The 11,288-nt window shown below is 36.9% G+C and overlaps 1 protein-coding gene across 2 annotated transcripts; it reads right to left on the bottom strand.

Annotated features, from left to right (window-relative positions):
- Positions 1 to 1,865: 1,865 nt before the first annotated feature.
- Positions 1,866 to 9,884, bottom strand: LOC102734718 (olfactory receptor 13C8). 2 transcript variants are annotated; one of them, XM_031031248.2, is made up of 2 exons: positions 8,950 to 9,884; positions 1,866 to 1,881 (listed from the first exon to the last, which is right to left on the bottom strand). In XM_031031248.2, the coding sequence occupies exons 1-2, from the start codon at positions 9,876 to 9,878 to the stop codon at positions 1,866 to 1,868; spliced, it is 945 nt and encodes a 314-aa protein (XP_030887108.2). In that variant the 5' UTR covers positions 9,879 to 9,884. The 2 variants fall into 2 exon arrangements, with proteins under 2 accessions (XP_030887108.2, XP_006727704.2); XM_006727641.2 differs by lacking the exon at positions 1,866 to 1,881 and having other exon boundaries at positions 8,919 to 9,884.
- Between the last annotated feature and the right edge of the window lie 1,404 nt (positions 9,885 to 11,288).

An 11,288-nucleotide genomic window follows, 5' to 3' on the forward strand; every position in this document is an offset into this window, starting at 1 on the left:
TGGAGCACTGGGTGTTATGCACAAACAATGAATCGTGGAACACTTCATCTAGAACTAATGATGTAATGTATGGGGATTAACATAAGAATAAAAAAAATAAAATAAAATAAAAGCAGTGTCATTTCCCTATAGCCCTATGGTTCTCCTGGATATAAGCCCCACTGGTTTTCAAAGACAGATGTTTTGGGAGCTCATTTTTCTCTTGCAGTTCCCAAGAGTTAAGATGCCTAATGTGGGGCACAAACACTTGCTTCTCAGGGAGAAACTTTATATTTGTAACATCTCTCCTGGTCTCCTGGTTGTGGGTCACAACACAGAGGCAGAGAGATGGTAAGATTTTTGGTGAGACCACATCTCTGCCTCTCCTATCTCGATGAGGCCCTCTTATCTTTTGTTCTGGAGGAGCTGTTCAGCTAGTTTTCAGGTCTTTTTCAGAGGGAGTTATGTCATATGTAGCTATAGGTTTGTAGTGTCTATGGGAGGAAGTAAATTGAGGGTCTTCCTATGCCATCATCTTGAGCTGCCTCCCTCTGAGTCTTTCTTGCACCAGGCTACAATTCTTTGTTCCTTCAGCCATTCCCCATGTGTTTGGTTAAAATAATTAAGAACATGTATTACTGAAGAGAATATTTTAGGATTATGAGGCTCTTTGTGATAAATAAGGACCTCTCCTATGTATTATATTCTGGTTACTGGTTTTGCCTCATTCTACAGGAGCGAAGTATTTTCTGCAATTTAGGAGGCAGAGAGTGAGGTGGTTGAGAACCTTGGATTCTGGAGTTAGACAGTCCAGTTTTGTCAAGTACTACCTCTATGACCTCAGTGAGGTCACTACACCTCTCTAACCCTAGGTTCCATGTCTGTAAAATAAGGAACTTAAAAATTCCTACCTGATATTATTATTCTGAGAATTAATGAGGCAGTGCATTTGAAGAACCTAATATAGTTATGGATTCATACTAGGTACTCAGGAAAAGTGCTTGCTATTTTAATTATATCAATGACTTTAAATATGTATTTTGCTATTATAGAAAGCATTTTACTTTGGAGTTGGATACACATGTGTTAGGACCTCAGTTTCCTGACTTGTAGCTTGTTGACCTTGAGTAAGTTATTTGAGTTGTAAAGTGAGTATTATAACTACATTGTTAGGCTGTTATGTGATAAAAAGTACTTTTCATGGTTTTTGGTATCTAATAGGTACTCCATAGAAGACAGTTAGCATTATTGTATTTGATTATGAGTCAGTGAATCTGAGTATAGTTTGCCTAATGTTGATGCTACAAATAATCACTCTCAGTTGGTTTTGGTAAATAAAACAGACGTATGATCATTCTGCCTCAATATGAAGCTATAAAAATCAATAGAAAGAGCATCAAAGTGAATCACTGCCACCAAAGAATGGAATCTATTTTTTATGAGTTGGGGAAAATACAGATTGATTGTGTGAGACAAAATTATATAACTTTTTGAATTTGATTACACAAAACCTTGACAAATGATTTAAGATAACTCCATCTAAATTAGAGGAGGCTTATTTTTCTTGATAAGTGTATTCAAGTCAATTTAACTCAACAGGCACTTTGGAAGACCAAAAAGCCATGGGAGACACGAAGATCAGTAATGCACAGCTTAGACAAGTCACGAGCTCTTGCTTAACATGGCATTTCTGCCACAGCTCCTAACTGGCTTCTCAGCTTTCACTCTGCTGCCCTTCAATATATTCTCCAGATAGCATGGTGGATCTTCTTAAAATGTGATACAGATCAAACTACTACTCTGCTTATAGCCTAATATGCTTCCAGCTGGGTTTCTGTTTTGATTTGTTGTAGCCTATGCCTTACTTATTAAATATTTTTTGAGTATCATCTCTTGTCAGGACTTAGTTTAACATCCATAGTCAAACTGGGAAATGGCTACAACTTGATATCTTGTGAGGATTACTTTCTAGACAGTGAAATTTGTCTGAAAATGAGAGAAGATATTGCCATCTGACTACATGTTCTCTACTTTCACATACAGCAGTTTTCCTATAAAAGTAAAGGTAATACATTTGGTAGAAGCAGGGCTCATACTTTCAAAGGTCAAGTCTGGCATTCCCATGCTCATATGTGAGAGTTTCAATTGCAGCCAGATAGCACTTTCATTCCTTCTGGAGCTTTGTGTGGAGTGGGAGTGGGTGAGAGCAGGGTTGACAGGAAACAAGAGTCGGCAGGTGAGCATGGCCCAATTCCCTTCTCACTGCAGATTCCTATGTCCAATGCCACCAGATGCCAAAGGGACAGATACTGATAAATTTTTATTTGTTGGGTGCTAGGTAGTATTAATACATTTGTGTTATATTCAGTACAAATATTCTCTCTGTTGATGATCTCATGAATATATATCATATTGCTACTCTTAAAAACCTTGGGAATTTTGCATATTAAAATTTCAGTCATGGATGTTCACATATCTAGTTGCAGATGAACAAATAATTTGTTCATGTGTATCCCCCAAAAGTACCCTAGGAGAACAGGTTGCTCTTTGAGGGTAGTCATGATTATTCCTCAGTGATTCTGAATTGATGTGATGAATAGGCCTGTTACAAAGGTGTGCTGATTAGTATGATTTTTTAATTTACCATTCTTTTTTTTTTTTTTTAAAGATTTTTTTTTTAAAGAGTTTATTTATTTATTCATGAGAGACAGAGAGAGAGAGAGAGACAGAGGCAGAGGGAGAAGCAGGCTCCCCGCGGAGCAGGGAGCCCGATGCGGGACTCGATCCCAGGACCCTGGGATCATGACCTGAGCCGAAGGCAGACGCTTAACCGACTGAGCCACCAGGCGTCCCTACCATTCTTTGTTTTTTTGCCATTTTCATTTTACTGGTCCTGAGCTGAGCACTTGTGCCATATTTAGATGTCATTATAGATTATGTAAATTCTGAGTTAGAGAAAAATCTTAGTACTTATTGAATCCTACTCTAGGTGCTTCAGGATTCTCCATTATAGTGTCCTGCCCTATGGTTGTCCTGGATTTATGTGACTATTGGAGAAAAGGTACTCTTTATTTCAAAAGTTAGATCATTCTATTTTCAAACAAAAAAAATTTCTATTTTTCAAACAAAAAAAAGATTAAAAAAATCATAACATTAATTATATGGGTCTTCAATTAATTTCCCAGGATGAAAATGGACTGTCTGCATGACTTCATGTCTCTTGGGAGTTACAAATTCAAACATCTTCACTGCTATGCAATGATTATACTTGAGTAAAGCAAACTGGGTCTAAAGCAATATGGAGGAGTGAGGACTGTGGCAAATCTCTTTAATTCTATGTAACTAAACAAAATATATGTGCTATAATATCCCATTCCCATTAGTTTATCACTTCTGACCCTAACTCAATGTTTTTATTAGAATATTTATTCTTTACCTTGTCTAATTATATTTTATTAATAACTTGGTGATGGCAATGCATCGAGGAATGCTTTTTCTTCACAGAATAAAATGATTCCACTTTTAGAATTTTCCACATGATGATCTCATATACTCTTTTCTTTACTGTTTAGTTGTAACTAAGGAGGAGAAATGAATCTCTTAGGAACAGTCCCAGATTCCCTCCAGAAAACTTGTGGTGGGAAGAGTGTTGTTGAAAAGTTACAAGCTTTAACAAGCTTGACTTTTAGACTGTTGCAAGCATGGGATCCCATCCCTATGTAACCTATTTGTACCTTGCAATCAGATAGAAGTAGGTCAGTCAACTTTTAATGATGTCCTCTGAGATGTAGTTTCCTGCTCAGGTGTAAATATCAGACTGTGTTTTATATTCCTGTGGGAAGAGATTACCAGGGTGTGAGATAACAAGTAAAAAAGAAACAATGTCTTCCTAGGTCGATTGGCCTCTTTGGAACCCTCATGTTTAAATAATTAGAGGTCATATAGTGCTGGAAATTGTCCCTTGTGTATTTGCTAGAGAGATAGATAGGAAGGTCTTCTAGCAGTCAAAACATTGAAATACATGATGGGGTGATGAGAAGTGTATGAAATTTGCAGTCTGTTTAGTTGTGCTCCAGTCCCCACTGTGCCACTACCTACCTGTAGGACCTAGGGCAATTTGTATAATTTTTTTTTTGGACTACACATTCTTTATTTTATAAGATATGTATATTTTCAGGTTTTTATGAAGATTAAATATATATGCAACATAAATGATATTTAAGGTATTCTTGTTCCTGAGCTACAGTAAACATTAGTCACTGAAGTGGTTGCTTCATTTTTAAATAATCTGCAACAGGAAAGAGGGCTCTTCCTTCCTTTTCCCAGTTTTCTAGAAACCTCATGGAAGTTGTCCAGGGATAGTTACAAGAATTTCCTATCTTGGCTCAGTAAAAGTATCACACTTTCATCTTTGTTTAGGGTCCTACTGATCCTATCACAAATTTGGATGTACCACTGGTGACTCTCCAGTCTGCCCTACAGAAACCATTCCTGAACCAAGTGGGTCATAGTCCCTCTTCTCTGCATTAATATCTCTAATATTGCCAATGTCTGCATTTCCATTTTCTTTTCTTAGAGTTGCGACAGTCCCTTTTAAACTTATTGAGACTCTCCCTTTTGGGCTCTGTGACACTACATAGCCATGCCTCTCTTTCTACCTCTTGGGCAGCTTACTTGCCCTCCTTTCAGTAGTTTTACTTCTTTCTTCCCTAAAATTTGGGATATAGTTAGTAATGGCTGCCCTGATTTTTCTCATATTGTAAAGACATTACCTGTAATATTTGTGTCAAGAGTCACACCATCTACAGCAGCAAACACCATCATTGGTGTTTAAATTTGCTTTATATACTGGTAGATGCCATCAGTCTGGTGATCCATAATCACCACAAGCAAACCTGGTTATAGTCGAACTCTCCCTATTCCTCTGGCTCCTTGGTTTTTCAAACTGAGACCCTTTCTCTAGAGTCAGGTAAGTGCTGCAAAATTTGGGTGAATAAGCTGATACATTTAATTTTTACAACAAATGAGAAAACTGAGGTTCAGAGAAGTTAAACTACTTGCATAGCTAATAGATTAATTAAGTAGATGTGGAGGTGAGATTCAAAGCTAAATAGTTTACATATTCAGTATTCTCTCCATTAATGTTTTCTGCCTCCCTTGATAAACAAAAAATTCTTGTGCCCTAAAAATTCATCTTCCCTAAAGTGCATCAGACTAAAAACTCATGACCCTACGTTTATTCAGCAGTTTTCTGCTTGGTTGAAACACTTGGTTCCTGGTGATATCATCTATTACCTTAAGTATAGGAATCAATGAGTTTCTAAGGAGGAGGATGCAATACTGGGCTCAAGACAAAGTCAAAGTATTATGCACTCTTATTCATGGCCTTTCCCGAAATCATTGAAGACTTGATCATCATGGGCCCCTGAATTCACCTGTATATACTGTTAACAGCTTTAGAGAAATTCCAAGGATAAATCCAATTAGGATATCTTAACTTTTTTGCCCTCTAATATCTTTGGATTAACTTTCCTGATTCAGATGCAACTGGACTTCAAAATATCTCCCTTCTGACCAGTAGGCAGTAAAGGAAATAGATGTTTTTATAGTCAAGACTGGTTTGAAAACTAGCTTTCCCACTTAGAATCTGTGTGATCTTAACTTCTATGTGTCTTAGTCTATTCATCTATAAATTAAGAGCAAGAAGATATACCTTCCATGATTATTGTGAAGATTTAGTAAGAAATAATAACATGTGAATATATAGCACAATGGCTTGCACATTGGCTTTGCATTCAAATTACTTAGATAGCTCTGTATCCTTATTTTCCTTTTCTTTTTGTTTCCTTCTTTCTCTAGCCACGTTTCCTATCAGAATTTAAGTATAAGCATTTCCCTCAAAAAACTGTTTATTCTACATTTGATAAATTTTATTTTATTATTATTTTAGCATTTGTTTAAATTTATTTCTTCTTTTTAAAAATCTTAATCCCAATACAGTTAACATACAATGTTATATTAGATTCAGGTGTACAATATAGTGATTCAGCACATCCATGCATTACCTAGTGCTCATCACAAGTGAAGTCCTTAGTCCCAATCACCTATTTAACCCATTCCCCAACCAGTCTCCCCTCTGGTAACTATTGGTTTGTTCTCTATACTCAAGAGTCTGTTTCTTGGTTTGCCTCTCTCTCTCTTTTTTCCCCCTTTGCTCATTTTTTTTGTTTCTTAAATTCCACATATGAGTGAAAGCATATGGTTTTTTTCTTTCTCTGACTGACTTATTTCACTTAGCATTATACTCTCTAGCTCTATCCATGTCATTGCAAATGACAAGATTTCATTGGTGAGAAAAAAAGAAAAGAGTTATACTCACATTTCTTTTTCTCAAAGTCCTAAGTTTATCCTTTTTCACAAGTATCTTAGTGTTGGTGAACCACTCAAGGTTCTCCTTTCACAGAGTATATGACTATTGCTGTTATTTTAGAGTATACTAAAGAGACTTTCATAATCTACATTTTTAGAAAGAAGAAACCAACTGTAGAAGAAAGACAAATGTCTTGCCCAGTACCTTCTTATTTATTTGTGTATGGAAGTCATAGTCTGACCAAATATATTGTTTATGCTCTATCTGATTCACTACATTTCTCAAGCAGTGAATTGCCTATTTTACTGCCTTTAAAGATACCTCAAGGCAGACTAAGCACTTGATATGAAGATTCATTTTCCAGAAGTAAAAGCTGAGTGACAGAATCAAACCTCTGAGGAGGTGGCACTGGTAGGCTACTGATTCTGGGTTATAGAGAAAAATTAAAAACTGAAACCAATAGTGGAAGCAGCTGAGGAGCTGCCATTGTCATGGTGAAGACCCATAGCTGGAGTGATGCTGACAGGAACAAGCAACAAGTAGGGAAGCTCAAAGCCCTTGTCATCAGCCAGCCTTCCATTCTCCAGTAACTCTTTGGGAAGAATTTAACAGAAGCTAGCTAGCAAAGGAGAAATTGGTTTTCAGTAACCCAATCCTAACACAAAATGGAGCATAGAAAATGGATTTGAAGTTGAGAGACTGTAGTTTAATAGCATTAAAATTACTCCATAAAAAATAAGGATGAAAACCTTGCTCCTGCTCAAAGCTTTCTGACCTATTGAAGTTCACTCAACACTAGTTCTAATAAAACAATCAATGTTTATTGGATGTTTAGGATGTTCCAGGCACTATTTAGTACTGTGCATGAATTAATCTTACGAAGTAACTTTAATTACCCATTCACGAGAAAGGAAGATATTATGGGCTTACTCTTAGAATTTAGTAGTTATAGTCTTACTTTAGACTTGTGTTCCATTTCAAATCCCACAGACTCTTCAAAGGGCTAGATAAAAGGAATGCTTTCTTCTATTGATACAGGTGACTCAGTTGCTTCCATGGAAATGGGGCTTCTGTCCTCACATTGGCACTGCTCCATATGGCTGTACTCTTTAATCATTAGAGATCATCTCGGTTTTGGCCCATTTTTGTCTTATTGCCAACACCAAAACCCTATAGCTCTTTAGTTTATTGAGTGATTTGACTCTTTTTCTTTTGTTACTTCTTATCCTTTTATTGCAATTACCAGTTCTGTCTAGTTCTCTTACTGCTTAAGAGCTATGTGATCCAATGCAGAGTAGGAAAGTAGTTCCCATTACCACCTGGTCTCTTGTCAAAGTCCAAGAGGAACTGGGCTACCATGTCACCTCCATTTTATTATGTTAAAGCTTAGGATGCATTACCAGGGGACTCTTTTAGTTACCTTAGTCTCATTATATACCAAATCCAGATAAGTTATGGTAGCTAGTTAATAAAACCTCTTCCTCTACATTATAATACACATCACGTAGAAACTAAAAGGTATTATTTTAACTATTAGGGGAGTTCATATTTCAAAGCCAGTATAATTTATTTTGAAAATATTACATTGAATCAGCTTTCTTTTTGAATAAGCTTTGTTACCTCAGATATGATAGACATACATTCCTACTCTTTAACAAGACACAGTTCATTTATTTATTAAAATAAATATTTATATTTATCAAGCATTATGTGCCAGGATCTATTCTGGGTCTGTGGGATGCAGTAGGGTAATAAACAGACAAGTTCTTATTCTCATAGAGCTTATAGGGTGGACACAAACAGTAAAGAAGTGAATAAATTAAAATGAATATATAATATGCCATGTTCCAATTAATATTCTTTTTGCATAATTAATTAAAATGTACTTATTTTAGGTTACAGAGTATTTTTTTAAAAGATTTTATTTATTTATTTAATTGACAGAGAGAGAGAGAGAGAGAGAGGGAACACAAGCAGGGGGAGTGGGTGAGGGAGAAGCAGGCTTCCCGCCGAGCTGGGAGTCCGATGTGGGGCTCGATCCCAGGACCCTGGGATCATGACCTGAGCCAAAGGCAGTCACTTAAAGACTGAGCCACCCAGGTGCCCCCAAGTTACAGAGTATTTTTAATACACTTTTTTTTTTTTTTTTACTGAGCATTTACTTCTTCCTTATTTTATATTTCCATTTCAGTATTATTATGTTTTTTTTATAAGTTTTTATTTTAATTCCAGTTAGTTAACATACAGTGTTATATTAGTTTCAGGTGTTTTTAGTACACATTTTGCCTGTATTACTTTCTAAAGGTTTAAGAGTGACTATAGTTTGCTGGGGCTTCTTAAGAGTTTTTCAACATTTTGAATTTCCATAATAGTATTTTTTAAAACCACAAGCATGTTTTATGTCTGTAGTTAAAACAAAAAGCTGATAGTAACAACAGCCACCAAAATTTTTCTGTCAGATGGTACTGAATTCCATGTGGTTCATTTGTTTTCACGTGGTAATTTTCTCTTTTCAAATTTTGTGTCTGCAGCAGCTTTGGATACTCAGTCACATAGTGTAAATCAGTAATCAGATTCCATCAGAGTTTCTTCTACCCAGCATGTTCTTCACAGCAGCCTTTACATCCTTGTTCCTCAGACTATAGATGAGAGGATTGAGCATGGGAGTCATTACTCCATAGAAGAGAGAGATGAGGGCTTCAATGATGTCTTGATTATCGGCACCAACAGAGCTTTTAGATTTGGGCTTTGCATACATGAAGAAGATGGTTCCATAGAATATAATCACTACTGTTAGGTGGGCTGAGCAAGTGGAGAAGGCCTTACATTTTCCTTCAGTGGAAGGGATCCTCAGAATAGTGGTGACAATAAAAATGTAAGAGATAGAAATTACTAGCAGTGGAATAACCAGAACAATCAGATTTGACCCTGCCATGCTGATCACATTGATTGAAATATCAGCACAGACTAGTTTTAGGATAGCCAGAATTTCACAGACAAAATGGTTAATGACATTATTAGCACAGAATGGTAACTGCATTGCGAGAGATGTCTGCACCACTGAGTCAACAAGCCCAATGACCCAGGACCCAGCTGCCATGGGCACGTAGGTATTTTTGCTCATGATGACAGGATATCTCAGTGGGTAGCAGATGGCTACATAGCGATCAAGTGCCATCATGCCTAGAAGCACACACTCTGTGGCCCCCATGGCAAAGGAGAGAAACATTTGAACCATGCACCCAGAGAAGGAAACCCTTTTCCTTACTGTCAGAAAGTTGTCAAGAATTAGTGGGACAGAGGAGCTTGTGTAACAAATGTCCAGGAAGGAAAGATTACAGAGGAAGAAATACATGGGGGTGTGCAAGTGAGAATCAAAGATGATTACTGAGATAAGGACTCCATTTCCCAGAAGGATCATCTGGTACATCCACAAAACTAGCACAAAGAAAACTGTCCGGAGCTTTGGGTGGGCAGAAAGCCCAACAAGGACAAATTCTGTCAACGTGGAATCATTGGTCCTTTCCATATTACATATACCCTTTCTTGAACAGCACTCTATGGATGGTAGAACAGAAATTTATTAATACAGTATCTGCAAGAGCTACCTCTTTTTTTTTTTTTTAAAGATTTTATTTATTTATTCATGAGAGACAGAGAGAGAGACAGAGGCAGAGGGAGAAGCAGGCTCCCCGCGGCGCAGGGAGCCCGATGCGGGACTCGATCCCAGGACCCTGGGATCATGACCTGAGCCGAAGGCAGACGCTTAACCGACTGAGCCACCCAGGCGTCCCAGGAGCTACCTCTTTTAAGAATCATATTCTGTTACTGCAGTTCTATATTTGGATGTATAACTCTGGGGCAGATTTCTCACTGTAAACCCAGGCCACTAGAGCAGGAATCCTAACCTGATTTTTCTCAGGGTTAAGAGAGAGTACATTTGATTATAGGACATTTGGATCTGAAACCAGGTTATTTCCATTCCTACTAATTCTGCCTCTTAACATATTGACTGCAGATCTGTGGTCTATAGTCTGGATGCAACAGAGAGATGTGTTTTGTTTGACAGTATTCTGCACTGTGTTTTAAATTTGAATTAGAGGTCAACATTTTACAAGCAGGAGATATGGTATAAAAATCTATATTTTCAGCTTGTCTTCAAATAAATTATAATATTTAAAATCATTAGACCTATTTCCATCATGGAGCTCTGTTACAACTTGCCCATTGGATTTGAAGCATGTTCTCCATTCCACGAGATTACCCTCCTCTCTCTCTTATCTGCTTGTCACTGGAGGTGAATATTAGTTGCCAATTAACATGTTATTCTCAGTTGATTTCACTCATTTATAATACCTGATGGGATTGTATATGTATTTGAATTATTGGCCCATGGTTGCAGGGCCAACTTATGCACTAGGCACAGTAGGCCTACCATACTGTTAGAAGCCTATGAAAATGTTTTTATTTCTTTTAAAATCTGAATAACACAATAAACTTTTGACCTTTAGTATATAATACTAGTATATTTATCTTTATATCAAAGCAGATTTAAAATATAACTTTTAATATTATTTCATGGAAGAAAGGACCCATGAAGGCAGAAGTGTTCAGGGCCCATCAAAGTTACAATGCAGTCCTGTTTAATCCAATCTCTTTTTAGAGCTCCTTTTGGTCTGCTGGTGACATATCTGCACATAACCTCATTGAGGACAGTGGCCTCATTGAAGAAGAGAGGGACACATCTTTATATTACTCCAGTAACTACCTCAATACAGTGCTGAAATATGTGTCCACATAGCTGTTTTTTATGTGTTCAAATAAATGTTTTTTAATAGAAATAAATTAAAAGTACTTAAAAAGCCAATTTTATCACAGAGGCACATAATGTTATGTATTGTAGGCTCCACTTGTTTATTTTCCCCTCATATAAGGACTA

The sequence above is a fragment of the Leptonychotes weddellii genome, unplaced genomic scaffold, assembly GCF_054177405.1.
Source record: "Leptonychotes weddellii isolate Sample4059 unplaced genomic scaffold, ASM5417740v2 HiC_scaffold_2879, whole genome shotgun sequence".
In the NCBI taxonomy this organism is placed as follows: domain Eukaryota; kingdom Metazoa; phylum Chordata; class Mammalia; order Carnivora; family Phocidae; genus Leptonychotes; species Leptonychotes weddellii.

Coding starts and splice junctions, on each gene's coding strand:
- LOC102734718 (XM_006727641.2), bottom strand. CDS start 9,878: ATGGAAAGGACCAATGATTCCACGTTGACAGAATTTGTCCTTGTTGGG.